The sequence below is a fragment of the Nicotiana tomentosiformis genome, chromosome 8 (assembly GCF_000390325.3).
Source record: "Nicotiana tomentosiformis chromosome 8, ASM39032v3, whole genome shotgun sequence".
Lineage (NCBI taxonomy): Eukaryota > Viridiplantae > Streptophyta > Magnoliopsida > Solanales > Solanaceae > Nicotiana > Nicotiana tomentosiformis.
Genome location: NC_090819.1, coordinates 25,582,455 through 25,605,961, shown reverse-complemented (window position 1 = coordinate 25,605,961; position 23,507 = coordinate 25,582,455). Strand labels below are relative to the sequence as shown.

General features: G+C 35.7%; 1 protein-coding gene across 2 annotated transcripts; it reads left to right on the top strand.

Annotated features, from left to right (window-relative positions):
• Nucleotides 1–2,419: 2,419 nt before the first annotated feature.
• LOC104104581 (DEAD-box ATP-dependent RNA helicase 8-like) lies at nt 2,420–23,281 on the top strand. Of its 2 annotated transcripts, none has more exons than XR_688159.4 (10): nt 2,420–2,933; nt 5,962–6,022; nt 12,706–12,940; nt 13,933–14,171; nt 14,620–14,871; nt 14,946–15,126; nt 16,177–16,265; nt 16,349–16,422; nt 16,504–16,632; nt 22,676–23,281. XR_688159.4 is itself a non-coding variant. In XM_009612712.3 (10 exons), the coding sequence occupies exons 1-9, from the start codon at nt 2,629–2,631 to the stop codon at nt 16,580–16,582; spliced, it is 1,515 nt and encodes a 504-aa protein (XP_009611007.1). In that variant the 5' UTR covers nt 2,420–2,628; the 3' UTR covers nt 16,583–16,615; nt 22,676–23,281. The 2 variants fall into 2 exon arrangements, 1 of the variants encoding a protein (XP_009611007.1); XM_009612712.3 differs by having other exon boundaries at nt 16,504–16,615.
• Nucleotides 23,282–23,507: the final 226 nt, after the last annotated feature.

The window sequence follows — 23,507 nt, the reverse complement described above, 5'->3', positions numbered from 1 at the left end:
AGGTTGAGTCATTCCTATTTTAATTATATTATTATTTATTATACTGAAAATAAAAAATAAAAAACCACAAAATAAACAAATATTACTTAAAAATTATAATTTGTGATCGCTATGATTTTTGTGTAAGTTAGTAAAAGTTTTATGATCTTTGTGTGAGAAAACATGGTTATGTGACTTTGATGAAAAAAAATTATAATTATATAATTTTTGTGTGAGAAAACAAAGTTATATGGATTTGGTGAAAAAAATTATAGTTATATGACAATTTATGAAATTTACCCTCCAAACAAGATACTATACTGATTCGTGAAAACCCATACCTGATAGTCTGATACTATAGATTTGCCCCTAATAATGAGTTAAAAGACGAAATTTATATACTATTATAAAAAACTACTTTTAACCGAGACAGACAATAACAACAACCAGTATAATCTCATTAGTGGGTTTTGGGGAGGGTAGGTGTACGCAGACCTTACCCCTACCCTGGGATTGAGAGGTTATTTCCGATAGAAATTCGGCTCCCTCCCTCCAAGAACTCCTCATCTTGCTCTTGGGATGACTCGAACTCACAAGCTATTGATTGAAAGTGGAGGGTGCTTACCACTAGAGCAACCCACTGCTCATGTGCTTTAACCACGACAGACAACTGTCAAAATGACAATTGCAATTGGATGCGGAGATTTTGATTCAGGAATATTAAAAAAGACAAAACTACGTTCCACAGGTTCTTCTATTATCTCCTCATAATCTCCACTTCAAACTAATGAGTATATGTATCAGCTTTTAGAAATCCCTTTCTTTGGCACTGATATTTCATTTCTTAGCCGAAAACATATGTAGCCATGAAAGATGAATTAACTCGAACCAAATCGAAAACATTTAGATTTTTTATATTTTGAACCTTAAGCTCTATTGAAGAATATCTCATTGCTGAAAAACGAAAGAACTAAGATCTTAGATCAAAATACTATGCATGACTAATATAAATTGCGTTAAATCATCATCTAATAAAGAATATCAGCCATCTCCATTAACCACACATAGAATGATTCAAACATAAAGCTTAAGAAAATGAATAATTCAAAAAATTAAAGAAGCTATTCAACCAACCTCCATATATAAACTCCAAAACATAAAGCTGTGTCAGTATTTTGAATAAAAATTTTACTCTCCAAATCTTCAAGATTCTCGTACTTGACTTATCTTCTATGTTTTGCTTCTATCTTGAAATATACTCTTTGACCAAAGTCAACAAGGGAGTGCACAAGAACTAAGAAGTAGCCTTTTGATTTGTTAAGTCAACCACTGAAAAATGGTACAACAACAACGATCCAGTATAATTCCATTAGTGGGTTCTGGGAAGGGTAGTGTGTACGCAGACCTTACCCTTATCCTGGGGTAGAGAGACTGTTTTCAATAGACCCTCGACATCCTTCCCTCCAAGAACTCCCCACCTTACTCTTGGGGTGACTCGAACTCACAAGCTCTTGATTGGAAGTGAAGGGTGCTTACCATCAGAGCAACCCACTAAAAAATGATAAGTACGCAAAAATTGATACTTATCTATTATTTGAATAAATTATCATGCCTCAAATAATTTATACCTAATATGCTCTGTCTTTTAGCAACCACACACTGATAATCATTTTATAGTGGTTCAATCATAACCTTACATTTTAAGTTAGCCACTATAAATTATCTCTACTACCCCCGCCCCATCTTTGCAAAAAGAAAATTGTAGTACGTCCACAGGTTTTGAGAGTTTGGCTGCTAAAAGAAAAAAATGTTGTGTTTGATTATTGGAGACAATAAATTAAGCTCTCCTACGATAGCGTTGTTTGGTTTAGAGGAAAGTTGTATAGAATTGTAATGTAAAGATTAATAATATAAAAATGAGTAATGCAAGGTATAATGCAGAAATCTTTCTTGTCAAATTGTTAGTTTGCTCTATTACAAAATAGTATACAATAGATAATTTAACATATTTGTTTACTTTTTAAACAAAACTTTTTTTCTTACTATTATGAAGGTTAAAATTTATCATTTTAATTTATGTATTATTAATACTTTTATTTTTATTCCACATTCTATCTCACTTAAAGTAATAAAATATAAACATAACTTACACACATATTATTTATGACGAGAACAAAAAGGAAAAACCAAACATTGCATTAATTAATTTTATTTTTTATGTAGAGATTAAAGCTCCTCAAATCCCAAGCTAACAAGGTGTATTAAGTATTAACTAAGGCTTATTCTTATGTCAAGATTATTATATATCTTCTAAAACACCAACCAAACAACCCATAAGGCTCTACTTGCATTTCACTTTAAATTGGAGACCCTTATTACAATTATAACAAGTATAAATCCGCCCGTTCCATAAAAAGGTATAAATGAAGTGACCTCTCTTGCAATTTTAACAAATCTCTTTTACGCCCTAGGCCCACGATCCCTGCAATTATTTCCCCTAAGATTTCATCCAATTCACTAAAATTTTCTTCACAATTTCGTCTGATTCACCAAATATTCTTCATATTCATAGTGTTATATTACTAATTCATTTTCACTTCATCAAATTTTACGCTCGTTATAATTTTTAGGGTTTTTTCTTCATTGGCGATGAATCCGAGAGGGGGAAGATATCCGCCGCCGGGAATGGGAGGCGGTGGCGGAGGACGTGGCGGCGGAAACATGTACCCTAACCCTAACGCAAACCCTAATTTTCAACAAAGAAACCCTCAGCAGCAGTATGTGCAGAGAAATCCGATGAATCACCAGCAGCAGCACCAGCAGCAGCATTATCAGAACCAACAACAGATAACACAGCAGCAGCAATGGCTCAGAAGGAGCCAACAGTTGGCGGCGTCTGATTCGTCGATCGATGAGGTTGAAAAAACTGTTCAATCTGAAGCACTTGACCAGAGGTAGTTGTTTCTTTCTTTCTTTATTTATTTGTTTTTGTGTGTCCATATGTTCGGATCCACTCAGATTTTTAAGCATCTGTTAGTGAGGCGAATAGTACTGCTGGTACTCAGAGGCAGATTCAAGATTTAAGCTTGACAAGTGCAATTTTTTTTAATTCTTAGGACAGAACACATCGTACTTTTGAAAATATGAGTTCCGAATTTAATATTTGTTGAAATATTATTAGTGGCTTTTCAAACACACATATTATGTGTAGAAATTATGGGGTTCATTCTTTTTCACCCACACCTCTCTCGTACTCATTACCCTTATGTGAAAAGGGTGTGAAGTTGGTAAAAAATATTTAATACTTCCTCCGTCCCAGTTTATGTTATGTAATGGTATTTGACCGATAAAGAGTTTAAGAAATAAAGTAAGACTTTTGAAACTGTGGTCTGAAATAAACCATAAACATTTGTGTGCCTACAAATCATCTTATTAAGATAAAATGAGGATTTTAAAGTTAGATGATTTGTAAATATAAAAATATATCATTCCTTGGAACAAAGTAAAAAGGAGATAATATCAAATAAATAGTACTATAGTTATCTTTTTTTTGTGACAATGTTTGGCTGGACACGAAGTTTAAAGGAAGAATGACTTTTGAAATTTGTGATCTCAAAAAAGTTGTAGATATTTTTGTGGCTATAAATAATCTCATTAAAGTTATAATGAGAAGTTTAAAGTAAGTTATTTTCTAATATAGAAATATGTTATTTTCTTGGGATATACTAAAAAGGAAAGAGAGTCACATGAATATTTATTACTCCCCTCTGTCTCCCCTTTTTGACACACTTTCACATAAAATGGGACGGAAGGAGTAATATTTTGAGCGATATGTATAAAGTTTGGACCACACCTAGTTCCCCTACTTGGGTCCTCTACCCTGCATATGGAGAATGTTTGTTCGACGAGTTTAAGTTTAGGCTGAATTTGACTTCTGTTTGAAACATATGGATGACATTGTCAAGTTTCGGTTGGTTAGTTTGTGGTAGGATTGGAATCTTTCTACTAAATTAAGATAGGGTAGTTGTTCATACAAAAATAGTATACAAATTAGAATTTTTAAATTGGAGATAATTGTGGGAATTTAGTTGAATTAATGATTTAGTGGGTGTCATCATTGAAAATTTGTACTTAATCCTCTTTGTTTAAATTAGTTTTGAGCTTTTACTAGGGTGCATTACAGGAAAGTTGTAATTGCAGGTAGAAATATTTCAGTGTACTGATAGCCTGGTAAGTAGAAACAGGTAAAACCTATCTGTGCTTTCCAGGATCGTATCACCGATTATCCAGAAATCAATAACTCATGGTCGCAACATGTCCTAGAGCATCTAAATAGTCCTCTCTACTTGCCCATATGTCTGAGGATGAAAACCCATGATGAGATATCTTGAGTACCCAGACCCTCCTAAACGGACTGCAGAAAGTGTGCTATGTGAAATGATAGAAACTGGAGTACTCTCTTGTTTCCCTTCCTGTTGAGGGAGATGCCCACCATCTGCTCTCCCTGTTGGGGAGTTAAATCGCTCTATATAGAACAATATACATGGATACTGACATAGTATTAGTGTGTATCGCTTGAAAGCTTGTGGTTGGGAATTGTGATCAATTTTAAATTTCGATAAAGGGGGTTAATGATAGGAAGGTGTGGAGGTCGAGCATTAGGGTTGTAGGTAAGGGGGTAGTCGAGCGTTTCCCTCGTTGCGCTGGCTAGTCTGATAGTGTTTTGTCTAGAACTGCTAGCGGTTTTTATTGTGTTTCACATTTTTTCTGTCTTTCATATTTTGGCCTTTCCATTTATTTGCTGTATTTTACGATGCTGATACTACTTTTCTGGTTTCTGTTGTTGTTACGGATCTATTATCTCTGAGCCGAGGGTTTCCCGGAAACAACCTCTCTATCCCTTCGGGGTAGGGGTAAGGTCTGCGTACACTCTACCCTCCCAGACTCCACTCGTGGGATTCTACTGGGTTGTTGTTGTTGTTGTTGTGGGGTTAATGATGGAGGTAAGAGTGTTCTACTTTCAACTTTAGATAAGCTTGGTCCATGAGTACTTCATCGAGCTCATTCTAGAGTGAGTTTAGTGTTTGCTGGCTTTACTTAATTTAGCTAATTCACAAGTCTTAAACTTGTGGTTGGGATCAACTTTGAGCTTCGAGAAAAGGGGGTTAACGATGGAGGTAGAGAGTGTTCTATTTTCAGGTTAGGATAAGCTTGGTCCATGAATACGTACCTTCACCGAGCTCAATCTTGAGTGAGTTTACTGTTTGCTGGCTTTACTTAGATTTTGCTAATTCACAAGTCTTAAATAATTCTGGCATTAAAGACAGCTTAATAGTTGACACTTTAGGATGCAAATGTGATTAGACAGGGCTGTATAAGGTTCACAAGATATTGACATGTGTCATTTTTCATGGACAGAGTGCTTTAGCTAGTCATATGGTTGTTGGAACTGCTTTCTCGTAAATGAAGAATGTTGTTTCTCATAGATTTTACACTGTTTGTTTAAATGCAACAAATTGGGCTCAGCAATACAAGAGCTTGCAATGCTTAGATACCCATGTCACAAAATTAAGGCTACATGTCCTTGCATCTTGTGAACTGTGGGACAATGGAGAAAGAGTTGGTTGTGAATCTCGATATGATTCCTGCAGACAATAGGAATGTTCGGATGGGGGGGGGAAATAATCTTGTGAAGTCTGCTCATCTGACACAAGTCACTAATGCCGAGCCATAAGGGCCTTAGGCAAAGGGGTGTCTTCACTTTCGAGGGAACTTAGCTTCTAATGATGTATAATTCTGATTCTTAGTTGGGGATGAAACATCTTTCCTCGAAGTCCAACTGTTTAACACTTGTCTATAATGTTAGGAAGGTTTTTGGGATTATATGTTTCATGTGTCTGGTTTATTTTATCAACTATGCTGATGAACATGGTTTAAACCTTAAAATGGAGAGCTAAATCTTCTCTTTTTCCTCTTCTCTAGTTCACAAGACTGGAAGGCGAGGTTGAACATCCCAGCACCTGATACTCGATACAGGACAGAGGTAACTTGCATTTGTCAACCTATATGCTATTAGTTGAATTTATCTTGATTTATTCTCTTGATGATCACACTGTTAAAGCCATATTCGTTCTTATTCTTCCTAGAAATCATGTTTAAAATTTTTTCTTTTGTGTAACTCAGACTTTATGTTCACTTTGGCTGTTTCATAAATTAAATGTAGTAAAATGAAGTGGTACTTGCTAAAGAATGTGGTTATAGAAACATCTCATAATTTTTTCTTTGGCCTTATCATTTTTTTTTTTTGATGAAATAATTGGCTTCATTGATATCATCAAGAAGATGCAAAATATTACAAGAAGCAGAAGCATAAAAGCTTCAAAAAGCAAAAAAAAGACCACCTCTTAGCTTACTACATAAATGCTAACTTAGATACAAAAAGCTAACAAAGTTCACAAATGTGTCGGGGGAATCTACGGGGGAAACATTTGCCCAGCTAAATAAAAACAAAAGGCATTTAGCTTTTAGGGTGTAGTACTTAGGAGTTGAAAGTCCATCAAAGCATCTTCTATTTCTTTCATTCCATATGCTCTAACAAATACAAGCAGGTATCATTTTCCAGATATTCTTGATGGTTTTATCAACTTTCCAGCTGCCCCAGCTCTGAAATGCCTCCTTCATGTTGTGAGGCATAACCCAGCTAATACCAAAAACAGAGCAAAACATGCTCCAAATATCTGCTGCAACTCTACAATGTAGGAATAGGTGGTTGTTGGTTTCTGCATCCCTTTGACACATGTAGCATCTATTTACTAACTGGAAGTTCCTTTTGACAAGGTTCTCTTGAGTCAAACATGCCTCATAAAGTGCAGTCCAGCTGAAACAGATGACCTTGGGTGGTAATCTGGTTCTCCATATTAATTTCCATGGCCAAAGATCGGTAATTCCATTTCTAGCCATTAGCAGCTTGTACCCTACCTTCACAGAATACCTACCATCACTTGTTCCTCCCCATCTGAACTTATATGTGATGTGCTCATTTAGTGTGACGCCAAGTAGTGCCTCTAGCAGTCGAACATAATCAGAAACCTCCTAGTCCTGTAAATTCCTTCTTAGAGTAACATTCCAAATGGGGCCATCCTTATTTTGAATGATTGTAGAGTCAGGATCACTTGCAATCTGGAACAGGTTAGGATAGTCAGTCCTTAGGGCTGAATTCCCAAACCATTTATCCTTCCAAAATTTGATTTGTTGTCCATTCCCAAATGTAAGGTGGTGGTGATCAGAGAATTCCTCCCAAAATCTGCGTATGCACTTCCACACTCCCACACTCCCACACTCCCACACTCCCACACCATGGGGTGCTCTTGTGAGTTTAGTGTACCAATTGCCTTGAGTTCCGTGCTTAGCATTGACCACCATCTTCCACAAAGGTTGCTCCTCTTGTGTGTACCTCCAAAGCCACTTCATCAGTAGGCATTTGTTGTGAATTGCCAGGTCCTTGATTCTCAATCCTCCTTGGTGTTTTGGGAGGATGACCTTTTTCCACTTCACCAAGTGAAACTTATGCTCAGTGCTATTCCCTTCCCAAAGGAAATTTCGCCTTATCCTGTCCAACTGATTTAACACTTTGCTGGGCATATGATGTAGTGACATGTAGTATGTGGGAATGCTGTCTAGGACACTATTGATTAGTGTGAGTCTACCACCCATTGAAAGGTATTGCATCTGCCAGGAGGCTAATCTTCTCTCAAATTTCTCAATGACCCCGTTCCATATTGTTGAAGAGTTGTGCTTTGCTCCCAATGGTAGGCCCAGGTACGTGGTAGGAAGTGTGCCAATATTACAACCCAGAATTCTTGCTAGCTCCTCCAAATTATGAACTTCATTGACATGATAGATCACACTCTTGAGCATATTGATATTTAAACCTGAAAGTGCTTCAAAAAGAAGAAGAGTTAGATTTAGATGAAGCACCTGATCTTTGTCTGTACCACATAAAATCAGAGTGTCATCAACATATAGCAAATGAGAGATATTGATATTGTTCTGAACTCCCACATCAAATCCTCTTATCCATTGTAGTCGTTTGGCCTTGTCTAACATTCTGCTTAACCCTTCCATAGCAAATATGAATAGGAAGGGAGAGAGGGGATCTCCCTGCCTCAAACCTCTTTGTGGTGAGAAGAAACCAACCGGGCTTCTGTTGACTATGATCGAATACTTGACCGTGGAGATATTAAATTTGATCCACCTGTTGCCAAACCCCATCTGACTGAGTATTGAGATAAGATACACCCAATTTAATTGATCAAAGGCTTTCTTTATGTCCAACTTACATAGAATGCCTGGTCCCCCCCCTCTTTAGTTGCCAGTCCAGGACTGTGGCCTTATCATTTTTTTGGTCATGGATGTTGTCGGAATATATAGCTAAGAAAATATGGATTATTTATAAAATTCGAACCATGTCCCACCGACCCTTTTGGATTTCTCGGTTATCAAATAAAAAAAGAAAGAATATGTAGCTAAGGAATAAGAATATTATGAATTTAAGCCTTCTGTTGTTTGTGTTTGAGCATCCAAAGTGATGTCACTTAAAGCAGTATCCATAACAGTATTTGGGAAATATATATTGGGAGGGATCTTGTAAGTGCAAGCATCTTTTGATTTACTCGCCTGGGTGAGGTTTGTGTTCCAAGACCGGTTTGGGTTGGAGGTGCTGTTGATAACTTAGGTGATGGAGAGTTTGCTCCGGTAGGAGCAGAACTAGCCTTCTATGGTTAAGCTTCTGGAGTGATTGTACTACGGCAATGTTTTCAGTTAGTTTTAGGTTGTATTTTTTTGGATAGTAATAAGGTGTTTTTTTCTGTGGTCGCCCGACAGATGCACCGGTCCATAGGTGTGAAACTATGGTAAATGAAGGTGTTAAAATGGGACGAGGTAGACCTTAAATCACATGTAAAAAAGTTGTTTCAAAAAACCTACAAATCCTTGGAATCAATGCAAACTTAGCTAAAGATAGGGCACAATGGAAGAAAAAGATCTATATAGGTGATACATACTAGCTAAGAATAAGCTTTGAATATTACTATTTTTTTTATATTATTACTCGTGTTATTTATAAAAAAGTTATTTTCACTACTATTATTTTGTTTTGGCATGATGATGATATGAGTTGAACTTATTAAATAAAGAAGTAAGGATACCCCAACTTTGTTTAGGACAAAGGCGTAGTTATTGTTGTTGCAAGGAAAAGGTGTTTGACATCTTCGGAATGTTTTTCACATAGAGGACATCTACTACAAATCTGAAAGCCTCTTTTTTGGGTGGCCACCCACTAACCAAGAGAAACTTGAGACTTTCAGGCATTATCATCCCAGATGCTCTTTGATGGATAGATGCCACTGTGTCGTGAGTATTTAATAGCTTGTAACAAGGTTTCACAGAAAAGAGGCCATTTGACTGTCCTTACCAAATTATAGAATCTGATTTTTGTTTCCTCAAAATGAGTTCTTTGAACTTCCCAATCATTTAAATTCCTTCTGAAGAAAAAGATCTTAGCCTTGTAAAGTGGAAAAATCAGCTACCACGGCATTGTGAAGAGAAGAAATGCTATAGATATCATGAAATTGATCTCTGAGGGTGAGAGACCCAACCAAGCATCTTCCGAAAATATATTTTTCATACCATTTCCAAGTAAAAAATCAGAATTGTCTGAGAATTTGCCTCCATAAGAATGGATATGCTTCCAAACTTACCACGAGGTGCATTTGACTCCAAGAATTACTCAAAGTGTTTTTTTCCAGCCAGTAATCTCTCCATAGGGCGTTCTCCCTATTGAATCTCCAATACCACTTCATGTTCTTAATACCAAGACCCCTTTCTTCCTATTTGATGAGACAGAGGTTTGCCCTGCTTGTTACCTTTCCATAGAAAATCTCTTCTCAGCCTGTCCATACGCTTTAAGATTGACATCGGTTCTTGAAAGAGAGACATGGTGTAGGTAGCAAGAGCATCAAAAAACTGTTGATGAGAGTGACTCTTCCCCCGAAGGGTAAATACTGCCTTTTTCAGTTTGCCAACCTTTTTTTCCCCATCTTCTCGAGAACCCCATTCCACATGTTGATGGATTTGTGCTTTTCCCCCAAAGGAAATCCTAGATAAATCGTGGGAAAGAGAAGCAATGTTACACTGTTTGATGCTAACCAACTGGTGAATGTTTGACAACGGATTTACCGGAAAGAGAGAATCTTTTGAGAAGTTGATGTGAAGTTCGGAGACAACCTCAGTTAGGATCATCCTTAAAATCATCATTGACATGTATACAAAATGTGACATCACTGGATGCAGCCTCTCAAGGTTGTAACCTGCTATCTATAGTTTGATATATGACAGGCACATCTTGAAAATTCAAGTAACAATCTTAGATCTTTGCTTCAGAAAGAAAAAGCTCAAAGCTCATTCGTATGAAGGATGCTTTTGCCATATTCTGACTTTATTTTGGCTCTCTTCTCTATTAAGTCTTTAGTTCATGATAAAAAGTTGAAACATGGTTTGTAAAAATGTTCAAATTTAGCACCCAAGAGTGTAGCCGAGTGATCAATGAAGTGCATGCAAACCTTGGGGACTAGGATTCAAATTCCAATAAAGACAAACAACACTAGGTGATTTTGTTCCATTTGTATAAGTTCGTGGACAGAGTTACCCAGTACTTGTGCTGGTGGGAGGTAGCAAACTAGCAAGTATCCAGTGGAATGTTGAGGTTTGTGCAATTTTGCTCGACCACCACCTCTATCCAAAAAATGGTCAAGTTTAGGTGAAGTTAGTGATAACGCCAAAAACACTAGGTGATCTCTTTCCATCTGCTTAAGTCTTTGTGCACAAAGTTACCCAGTATTTCTGTTGGTGGGAGGTGGCAAACTAGCAGTCATCCAGTGGAAGGTTGAGGTGTGTGCAATTTCGCTCGACCACCACCGCTATGCAAAACAAATGGTCAAGTTTAGGTGAAGTCAATGATAGAGAATAATTCCCCTTTCTTAGTGTTGTAAAAGGGCTGCTTAAGGCACATCTGAGCCTTGAATCTCAGTATAAAATAGGCTAGATGCTTTGCCTCGTCTAACTGGCAGTTTAGTGCATTGTTGTGCACATCTCAACGCCCATGGCTCTGTCTTAAAGAGGACAACTCTAGATAATAAATAGAAAAATTGATATACTAAGTTGAGAAACTTAATTGATAATTTGTTGGTGATTCGAAATAGGAAATTGTAAATTTTGTAAAAGAAAACTAGTCACTCATCTGATTTTGAATCTTGCATCTAATTCAGAAATTTGAGGTGACATTTAAACTTAATTGACATAATCTTTACTTTATGTATTCCGATTGGTTGCAGTTTCTCAATTCTTTGGTGCATATAAATGTTTGTATTTATGTTTATTTTTTCTTGCATTACATACACACATTTAATATTTTCTCTTGCCTTAGCTTTTACCCAGGCTTTGGGCTTAAAGTTTGAGCTGACACTTAGCTCTTTCCTGTGCTTTCCACCTTTGATAACATTGCCTTATCTAACCATTTAAACTTTTAAATGAGACAGTTCGCACCATTCAACATGGTAGTTGATCAGTCATGTGGTTGAGTCTCACTGTGCTGCATAAACAAAATGTTTCTACATCTTTTGTCCAGGAAAAAGATTCATGCTGCTCATAAGGGCTGGGCGTGTCGCAGATCTGAAATGATAAATAAAGGGGCCCCATCTCAAGCAGTTTAAGCAGTTGACACAGATCAATATATACCCAAATACCCTCTTAAACTTCTAACAAAGCTAAAGCTGCTGTCATTCTTTTAGTATATAGTGTATTCTTCAGTTTACTTATGAGGTTTTCCCTTAGTCATGTCGTACCTTCTTATTTTCCTGTATGGTGTCTATGAACTATACCATCTTCATCTTTCATCTCTGTAATTGTGTTCCTGAAAACTTGTTAAGTGCCCTTGTGCAAAGAGGCTTGGCATTGATTAAGAGTGCAAGTGGCCAGTTTTAGTGGAATAGCAATAACAAGTTGCTTCTGTAGAGTTGTGGGAAGTCAGGAATTTCTGTTCCAGGAGTCCTGCAATTTTTGCTCTTTCTTGTGGCGTGTCATATTTTGCATGCAAGGGCTATTTATGTGATATTTAGCAGTTTATATGTTGGGGATATTATGATTCTACACTATTAATTTTCTATATTCTTTTAATACTAGGTTAATGTAACATCAGTAACCCTCAGGGGTTGGCCTGGTGGTAATTGACTTGAGCCTTGGGGTTTGCTCCCTTTCAAGGTCTCAAGTTCGAAACCCACTGGGTGCAAACAATTTCTGAGGGCCATCGGACTGGGTAAAACCTGAATTAACCGTGGTGCACTTGCGGGAAACTCCTTGCCGAGGGCCTGTGCACCCCCGGGATTAGTCGGGGGCTCAAAGAGACTCGGACACCCGGTGCAAATCAAAAAAAAAATGTAACATCAGTAATGCCTCACCTAGATATTTTGGTTTCTGCATATCTTGATTTGTTATCCTCATGTTCATTAAGTTGGTTTGTTTATCATTGCATTTTTTGGTTTCATTTTATGGTGGTGATTGTAAACTATTTTATAGGAAGACATTTCTCATTGTTCTGCGTTTGCACCTATGTTTCTTTGTCTCCTTTGGACTTACCTTAGTTGCTGTGCTAACCATTTATTTTTCTGGTAGGATGTGACAGCGACCAAGGGAAATGAATTTGAAGACTATTTTCTTAAGCGTGAATTGCTTATGGGAATTTATGAGAAGGGTTTTGAGAGACCATCTCCTATCCAGGAAGAAAGTATCCCAATCGCTCTTACTGGGAGTGATATTTTGGCTAGGGCCAAAAATGGAACTGGGAAAACTGCTGCTTTCTGCATTCCGGCATTGGAAAAAATTGATCAGGACGTCAACGCCATTCAAGGTTCTTACAAGCATTTCATAGTTATTTTGTGAACCCTTTATTGGTTCGAATACATGGCATATCATTTAGTAATTGAGTTCAGCCAGCTTGGCTCTTTTAGGCCCCTATAAAACATTCCTGTTTCTTAGTGGAATTGCAACATAGCAGTATGGAAACATTATGTGTGCATCTATATGACACAAACAAACTTCTTTTGCAGAGTAATTTTCTGAATTTAATTTCAATGTAAGTGCATTAGTGTGCACTTATTCTGTGAAGGGGAACATGTAAAGCTTGTAATAAAAGGAACTTGTGGAAGTTTTGCTCTTTTTATATGATTTATTTTTAACATAAATGCAAACTCTTACTCAATCATGAAAATACTTTTACATTATGAAGAGCTTGAGTTAAACCTAGTTAAGCTCGAGTCTGTGTTGATGTCAGCATCTCAAGCTCGGGCTGGTTTGTTTAATAATGTAGCTGAAGTTCATACCTTGACTTGGCATAATTTTAGAGTTCTAGATAAAATATAAATGGCAATTCCTTCTCAGTTGGTTGCACGTTGAATGGGCTCATGAAAGTTGTTATTTATACTGGTGCATTTTGATGGCGCGTATTGAAAGATATGAACTATGGCCTAGGGGGGGAGCATATCATGTCCTATATTGCAGGCTAATAGGTAAAACAATGGAGTAAACTTTGTGGCAATCTAAAGGTTTTGAAAGAGAGTGTTCTCTCAGTCTTGCATGTGCTGATAGTTTTATAACTAATTCTCCTTTTGCAGCAACCCTCTTGTCATATACAGTTCAGTTAAACATACACCTGCTGTTATGACTTGCTTGTATTTTGGTTAAGAAGTTTTATTGATGAGGTTTACTGGTCCTAAAGATTGATATAGCCTCCTTTGCAACAAAAAAGAAATGGTTGTTTTTTTATTGTTCTTCATAGAAATGAAGTTTGTATCACTCAGTTTTAGCTTGTGTTTTTACCTTTGTCTGGTGTCTCTGATGCAGTTGTTATCCTTGTTCCCACACGAGAATTGGCTCTTCAAACATCTCAAGTTTGTAAAGAACTTGGGAAGCACTTAAACATTGAAGTCATGGTTACCACTGGGGGTACCAGCTTGAAGGATGATATAATGCGACTCTATCAACCAGTTCATTTACTAGTGGGAACTCCTGGAAGAATACTTGACCTTGCGAGAAAGGGAATATGTGTTTTGAAAGATTGCTCCATGCTTATCATGGATGAGGTAATTCTTCTTCCCTTTTCCCCACTTTATATTTGGTGGAACTAAATCTTTATCAATTGTCTTCTTGAGAGAATACAGAGAAGACTGAAAGGATGATAACTTGCTATTAATTGTTCGACTGCATGCTTATAACAAAAAATTGTTTGAGTGCCTTAGTATAAAGTACTATTTCACATAAGGTCAACATAAGGTCTCTGGCGGCATGTAAGGTTTCCTTTTCTAACTAATGTGGGAAAATATGCTAGCATAAGCTAGTTCGGTCATGACTTTATTTGAAAAAAAAGCTGGTTTGGTTATTCTATTCACTTAGAACCTACAATGTTATTACTTTCTCAGAATGATTTCTCCCTAAGGACTGATTCCCACATATGGCATCTTTCTGTTTCGACTGAAAACAACACTCAACATGACTAGTTATTCTATCTTTGTGTGTACTTATGTTCTTCAGGCTGATAAGCTTCTTTCTCCGGAGTTCCAACCTTCCATTGTGCAGCTGATTCGTTTCTTGCCAGCAAATCGTCAAATTTTAATGTTCTCTGCTACATTCCCTGTCACAGTCAAGGACTTCAAAGATAGATTTCTGCAGAAGCCATATGTTATCAACCTTATGGACGAACTTACTCTCAAGGGTATAACACAATTTTATGCTTTTGTAGAAGAAAGGCAGAAGCTTCACTGCCTCAACACTTTATTCTCAAAGGTCAGTATATAACATAACTTTGCTTGGATATTTTGAAATCTGCTGCAATTCACACATTTTAAAACTTTTTGCAGCTTCAAATCAACCAATCAATTATCTTCTGTAACTCTGTGAACCGTGTGGAACTTCTCGCCAAGAAGATCACAGAGCTAGGCTATTCATGCTTCTACATCCATGCAAAGATGCTTCAAGATCACAGGAACAGAGTGTTTCACGACTTCCGCAATGGTGCCTGCAGGAACCTTGTTTGTACTGGTACGATAAATGGCATCTGCTTGAAACTACTAGTACTCATACTTGCTATCATTTTTTGTTGTTAATGCTGGTTTTCAAGGGGCAGCTTGTCATCAATGTTGGTGGTTGGATTTACCCTTTGTTAGTTATGGTCTAAGTTGCGCAAACTCTTCATTTTTGATGCCGAACCCGTCTTGACACGGGACGGGTGCGGGATACGTTTGGGATTCGGTCAACCAACTTCGGATACTTTGACCGGAGTCCATGGACAAATTTGGGAGAAAATTTGAGATTTTGATTTCGCAAAATAAAAGATAAAACAGATTTTAAAACACTTGGGGTCTTGGGGAAGATGACCAAAAAGACGTGAACAAAGCAGAGAACTGCAGTTCCTAAAGGACTCTAATTGTAACTTAATAAAATGATCCCTTTATTTTCCACTATATGCTACTTGTGACACGTAATTGAATGGCACCTAATTATGCTATTTATAAATGTTTCTTTCTCATAGAAAAGAGGGATACTTTCTGAATGAAATATTAGAATTTATAGCTGTATTTATAATTTTGAATTTTCTTAGCCAAATCCTAGCACCCGTATCCATACCTGGATCCGCATCCCCGGATCTTAAAATTTAGATTTTGCTGAATCCGACTCTCGGATCCGTACCCGTGTTAGATACTCGCACCCGAGTCCGAGCAACTTAGGTTATGGTGTGTTTGCACTTTCTTTTTTATGGGTGCCTCCCTGATTCCTGAAACTAGTCCAGGTGAGTTAACTGAGAATGTTTGTGTAGTTTCCCTTTTATCTTGGTTGTTGCGTCAATCTCTTTCTTATACTTGGTATTTTTCAACTCTCTGTCATTTCTTGTCTATTGCTTGATGGTCTTGTCCTTGTGCCTGTTGATAGATGATGATTCTGACTTGATATTGAATTGTTCACACCCGATTTTCTTTGAGTCCTCTTTTTTCCAAGTTGATAACTAAGTGCACTTCTTTGTAATTATATTGTGTAATGTTTAATGTATCTTTTTGATCGATTTAGTAACCTTTTCTTTCATGTTGAGTGCAGATCTGTTTACTAGAGGGATTGATATTCAAGCAGTCAATGTTGTTATAAATTTTGATTTCCCCAAGAATTCAGAGACGTATTTACACAGGGTATAGATGACAAATCTTTGCTGAGTGAATCATTTTTCTCTCTCTCTTTATGTGCTATTTTCTTATTACATATATTGTTGCAGGTTGGGCGCTCAGGGAGATTTGGGCATCTTGGTTTAGCTGTGAACCTGATTACATTTGAGGATCGCTTCAATCTGTATGCCTTCTTTTGCAATAGAAGGTCATTTAGTTAACATACTTGGTAATGAACTAATGATACTGTGATTGTCTCTGACAGGTATCGAATTGAACAAGAGCTAGGAACAGAGATCAAGCAAATTCCGCCGCACATAGATCAGGCTATATATTGCCAGTGATCAGTTGGCTGCATGGTTGATGGTGTACCAATGGTGAGTCTTTTGTACAGGTATGCTTCACGTATGCAGTTTGTTATTGTCCTGAGCTACATGAGCTGATGCATTTTCTGTCTGTGTCAATTGCCGATCATCGTTTGACTTTATTTTTACTTGCATTTAATCTGGTTCGTGGAGGTAGCAGGTACTCGATGTAATAATCGAGGTGTGTGCAGGCTGGCCTGGACACTAAAAGTTATTACCTGTTTATCATTAAAAATGTGTTAAAAGCATTTGACTAGGTTTGCTTGATACATGACTAATTTATTTGAATCAGAAGTCAATGTGCAGTTGACTAGATTTGTATAAACTATACAGTTTTGTATGGATTTAATCTATGCAATATGCAGTTGCTTTAAGTCGATGCTTAAAAAGAAATGATCAACGAATGACCATTTTCAATTTGATGAATTGTTGGTTCAAAACTGGACTAGTTCAACCTCGGAGAATGTGAACTGAATTTAAATTGGTTTTGCAGTGGTTCTATTTTAGGGCAAAAGAGGACCAGAATCTTCTGGAATCTACTATTTTTTTAAATAATTATCTACTTAAACTAAAATGGAGTATAATCTCTTTTAGCTCTCAATTTTATGTACAAGTTTAGGCAGAACTTGAACGTCCTTTGAGTAGTTGACAATTTCCTCATTTTGATGTCATTCAATCAAGTTATTATGATATTCTCATGCTGGTGGTCAAACCTTTTCTTAATTATCTTTTTGGGGCTTTCTCCAGTTTCATTTTGCCTCCCATAAAATGAAGTTTAAATGTGGTTGGGAGTAGTGACTTGTGAGGTAATTCAAGTGTTACACCAAACGTCAAAATGATGTAAGATGCTTAGCCAGGAAAATATCCATTACAGAGTTTGGTATGGATAAATAGTTGCAAGGCTTATTTGTTTAAAAAGTAGTTGTGGCCCTTGGTTTAATATGCTGAAAACAAAAAGGAAGTCTACAAAGGCTTTCTTCCAGCATGCCCCATTTACATGTCATTGTGATGTAATAGAGGATTTATGGGGTAGATATATCGGGCACACCAAGGAGTCTAGGAGGTAAATGAAGTCTACTCATTAAAATAGTTCAGAAAACCCAGGGACTATACCTTTCTCAAAAAAACCCAGGGATTATACATGGTTCACTTTGTTTGTTCAGTGATTGTTTTTTGGATAAGTAATTATTTTAAAGTACCCAGGAGGAATAAAATATGTACAAGAAGGAGATATTCAACTCTATTCTGCTCTCAAGGAGTCAATTAAATCCAAAAGATTCCCTAATTCATTCACACCCCTGTTAAAAAATACAAGTACTGAAGACCTCTATCTTTTACAAAAGCAATATGTTCTTCCTTTCCACCAAAACACCTATGATATCTCGCTAACCAAATAGTCCAGATTATTATTATTACTATTAATGTTATTATCCATTCTCTGCCCCCCCAACTGGTGAGAGCTTTTGTGAGGACCTTCACACAAAAAACACCTATTACACAACACTTACCCTTTTATTTGCAAGTTGTCTTGAGTTAAACATGCGCCATGAGTCGCAATCCATCCAAAACATGCAACTTTTGTGAGGACCCTCACTTTCCAAATCATAGTAATGCGTATTTCCTCATAAATAAGATTTTCATTCTAACAAGGCTCTCTATTGAAAAGGTTGAAAAAATTACCACCTTTCACTGCTAGTAAGGTGTATTTTTTTGGATGGCTGTCAATCTAGGTTTTTATGTAAGGTGAGTGTTCTCTATAATTCTAGTGTTGCATATTGTTCAGATGTTTCTGTTGCATTTTTTTCATTTTATAATTCTAGTGCATTTCTTTGTGGTGTATCCATTGCTAACTGGGTTGGTGTTTTGTTGTGCATGTTGGGGTGGTTTTCTGGTGCTTTTTAAAGGTGATTTCGGGTGGGTTTTTTGTATTATAACTAGAAAGCAAAACATGTTTGATTTTGTGCGTAACTTCTGAATGTGTTTTGCTTATGAATGATTTAAAAATGGAGTAACATTGCCTTTATATTTTTTTGGACTGACTAGTCTTGTGATATGCGCGTTGCACGTGTATACTATCTCAAGTGGTAAAAGACTTTTTTAAAAACATATAAATATTATATTGAAATATTGTGCTTGAGTTACAAAATAATAGTACATGTTACTAAAACTAATAAATATTGATCCTATATACATCACTCAATAAAAGAATAAACTGCCACAAGAGCAGTTCTCAATCACTAATCATTACCTTCAACTAAAAAATGTTCCATATTTTAATTTTATTTTATACTAAATAGATATAAAGTAGTGCTTGAGACGTATCCTATTAATCATTACAAATTTATACAAAAAAATATCTTTCTCTTTTATCTTTGTAATTCTAAAATTCATTAGGTAATGAAATATCTCTCATCTTTAAAATTTGTAATTTCGATTCATTAGGTAATGAAATATCTCTCATCTTTATAATTTCGATTCATTAGGTGATGGAAGTATCTTTAGATACATTTTGTTTATCTTACTTCAATAAATAGTTTTGATTAAATATAATTGTAATTATTGATTTTTCACTATATGTAAAGCATTGTTATATAATCTATCAATATCCTTTTATCAGTTTAGTCTGTATAGCAAATTTAGGAAGAAAATTTAATAATTGAGCGTTTGTTTTGACGGGACGTTTTCTCAGGTTAAAACATGCTTAAAATAAACATGACATTTAGAATTCGAAAATTCCATGATCAATACAAATAAAAAATAAAAGGAAAAAAACACACAGAATTAAAAAGAAAAAAGAAAAAAATACACATACTATCTTCACTCAAGTGCTTCAAAGAATCTGGAGAACATATAGACGTTAATGAATTAATAGACCATAACAAATAGAGAATCAACCGGCAAATAAATTCTATAATCAATACGTCTTCGCATATCAATATTTTGAAGACACACTGATTCTATATGAAAAATACACAAGAGTTTAATATAGACAAAAAATCAATGTTATACTTAATAGCAAAGGAAAACTAAAGACACAAAAAAAAGGCCGAACTTACGAATCTGATCAAGAACCAAATGATCAGTACTGATGATTTGGTTGAAGGAAACCAACTCTAACTTGCGATAAGAGTACATGTAATAGTTTTGTATGTTAGACTTTGATGTGGACTCAACAATAGATCTATCAATTTCCAATCACATTACAAGGCGGTGCAGAATATTCCGTAACTTTTGTCAAGTTGATACTACTTGATAGAAGTTATTTTTGTACTAAATTGTTCTCAAAGGCAATATGTAGAATTTTATTTTTGGCTAAGGATTTATTGTGCCAAACGGAGAAAAAAAGACTTCAAAACGTCTAAACCTAAAAGAATACTAATTATTAGAAAACTAATTAAATATTTAATCTTAAATATTAGGAAAATAATTAAATGCCTACTAATTATTAGAGAAATAAGTAAATGACTATTTTGTCTAGTGTGAAATCTATTTTTAATGGGTAAAAAAGGCGAATGACATTTCGCTAAGGGCCTTCATGCTTTTAATATAGTATAGATATTTACATGTTTGATATTCTTTAATAGCATTTGGATTCCATATTTTATTATTTGAGAAGAAAAGAAAAGTATGATCTTGGTATTCATGTGAAGTTCACTATTAAGGATTCTTTATTTGATCTCAAGATTAAAGCTCTTTATAAGAAATTTCTTGGAAATAGTAGAGACAATATTGTATTGAAACTTGATCATAAAATCGTCTAGTATATTTTTGGAGATTTTATGTTTTGAAACAGTCCTTTCACACCGTCAATCACATATTGTTCCCAATAAATATGTTTGAACAGTGGCATCAGATACCGACAAGATTATATTTCAAAAATAAATGCTTATATGTGTATGATTCGAAGTATGGTGCAATTCATAAATCAAAGTTCGTACAATGGTTGTTGTCTATTCTGTTATTATCGCGCACACCTTGTGTGCTCTTGATTTTTTTGGTTAAAAAAGGAATGACATCGAATTGGATAAGGTCTGTATAAAGAAAGGGGTGGATCCATTCAATGTCCGTGAAGATACTTGCATTTTCCATATGTGGAATAACGTATTCAACCGTAACGACATTGAACGAATCCACCAATGTCTTACCTTTCTATGGACCTTTATCCAATTTGATGTTTTTTCTTTTGCCAAAAAAGTCAAGAGCAAGAGGTGAGTCATAATAACAGAATATGCATCAACCACTTTTTGAACTTTTGTTTTATGAGTTGTACCATGCATGAAATCATACACATATAGGTATCTATCTTTGAAAATAATCTTGCCAATATTGTCATGGTTGAGAAACATTTATTGGGAATAATATGTGGTCGACGCTGTGCCACAGACTGTTAGAAAGCATAGGATATCCAAGAATACATCGGGCGATATCATGATCAGGCTTCAAAACACAAGACTGTCTCTATCACCTCCAAGGAATTTCATGTAAAAAGCTTTAATTTTTACATGAAATCATTGTAGTAAACTTTATTGGAACATCAAGATCATACTTCTTTTCCCCATTAAAAGTATGGCATCCAAATTGCTGTGAAAGAATACCAAACGTGTAAATAACCTTCTCAAAAAAATAATAATACCAAACACGTAAATATCATTACAAATAAATAATAAGGCAATGTAAGTGTAGACTCCATTTTGGACACCATTCATAAACAAAAGACTCAAAATTTATGCACAAAATCAAACTTGTTTTGCTTTATTATAACCTTAAAACCATAAAGACCACCCCACATGCACCAATAGGGGTGTTCATGAATAATTGAAATCCGACTTTAAAAACCGTTATGTATTTGGTTTTGTTTTGGACAAGAAAAAATCGAACCAGACCAATGTAAATATATTTATTCTTATAAATAATTTAAAAGTTTATATGATTTTTTCTTTATAAATTAGTCTAGACATATTCGTGATATGTCGGATTTCATTAACAGAGCTATTATAGAGGATCCATTTTGTTTTTTTAAATGTTTGATTCTAATGTATATGGTCACTTAATTAGCAAGTGTCTTTTAAATACTTCAATCTCTTTGTTCTTTCATTTTCACAAGCTTATATATATTTATTAAGCTCATATATATATACTCCCTCCGTTTCAATTTATGTGAACCTATTTTCTTTTTAGTCCGTGCAAAAAAGAATGACCCCTTTCCCTATTTGGAAACAATTTACCTTTATGCAATGATTTATAGCCACACAAAATATATGTGTTTCATTTTACACCACAAATTTAAAAGTCTTCTCACTTTTCTTAAACTCCGTGCCCAGTCAAATGGGTTCACATAAATTGAAACGGAGGGAGTATATTTTTGATTTGGAGATATTTCATCAACAAAGTAAACAAAGCATTTCATTGTTTAGATTTCATGTCGAATTTTGGATTCCTATTGCAGACTTTTAGGAGTCGTTTCTTTATTCTTTCTAATTATTACAATTTGGTTAGGCTTGAAAAACATATATGAATGAAAGTTAGATATTATGAAACAGGGTAATTATGATGTTTTTAGGGAGAAAATGATCATGAATTTCTGTTTCACGAGCCAACAAATATAACCGACAAAAAATTGAAAAACGGAACTGAAAATAATTGGATTTGTTTGTTATGATGAAAATCGAACCAAACCACACCCCTAGTTGTGGTATTATCCTGTTCGAGCGGCCTTGCATAATAAGATCTAACGGAAAAAATACCATTATTATTGCCTGTCCAGTGTGTCCACACAGTGGCATCTTGTTACTCCTCCATCAATTTCGCTGCTTCCAGTTTTTGTAAAAGATGATTGACCCTGTCAATTTCCCAATATGATTGAATGTTCTGTGTCCTCTTACATTTCTTCTCGAATGTCCAGAAATAGGAAAAGCCTGACATAAAGCGTCATCCAGTGTGCTATACTTTGTTATACTGCTTTATAAAATAAAATAATTTGTTATGCTGACGCCCCCTTTCTTTCCCCAAAATAACTTTAGGATGAGAGGCAAAGAGGTTGAGGTATTTATTGGAGCCATTTTTTTCTTGCAGAAATCTCAAGTTGAAGGTATGCGACTCCTGAGAGGCTGATAGAATGGATAACTTGGCTGTTTCATGGTTGCTGAGCGATGGAGTTCATCTTAGATCTAATGACAAAATTTAAGTGATCCAAAAGAATTTAGCAGTACATACTGACACTGGATAGGTCCGGTCAGAGACTGACTGTTGGTGAGTCCCCTGGTTTATGTAGTTTTTGGCATTTGTCGTTGTTTCCTTTTCGCTGTATGTCCGCCGGATAAAGCTGTAAAAGTAGTTGCTCTATGGTATTTGGATCAATATTCATCTCATCTGACGGCATATATCAATGTGGGGATTGGTGGTGGAAAAGTGATGCCTAAAGATATCTCCCAACATCTTAAGTGATGGAGTAATCATTTCGTGAATTTACAGAGATGAATATTAGAGGTTCAAGCACTGTCTCAGTATTTGTGTAGAAGCATGTGTTCCAAGGGCTCTGTACTCCTTTCAGCTCTTATAGCTTTTATCCTGTTATGTTCGCGTTTGGAATTATCAAGCAGGTTATGTCTGCATGAATGTAGTCAGTTTGGCTGATGTGAAGAGTATGATTTTATTTTATCTATTTCTGGATTTCTATGATTGGTTCTTTTCTCTTTATTTATTCTCCGTTATATTGGTGTCATTCATACTCTTGGCAAATTGTCTCCTATTTGCCTTGAATTTAACGGAGCTTTACCATGGACTTTGGGAGAAAAGACCCAAGTTATTGGGGCTAATTCATTATACTTTAGGTTGGAGCTCTGTTATGGTCAAGGTCAAATAAGAGATGGTTTGCTATTGGTAAGGGTATAAATGGACACAAAGT

Excerpts from the sequence above, each read along its gene's own strand:
- LOC104104581 (XM_009612712.3), top strand. The coding sequence starts at position 2,629 with ATGAATCCGAGAGGGGGAAGATATCCGCCGCCGGGAATGGGAGGCGGT. Across the intron at positions 2,934-5,961 it reads TCTGAAGCACTTGACCAGAG|TTCACAAGACTGGAAGGCGA; the intron begins GTAGTTGTTTCT and ends CCTCTTCTCTAG. Across the intron at positions 16,266-16,348 it reads CAGAGACGTATTTACACAGG|GTTGGGCGCTCAGGGAGATT; the intron begins GTATAGATGACA and ends ATATTGTTGCAG.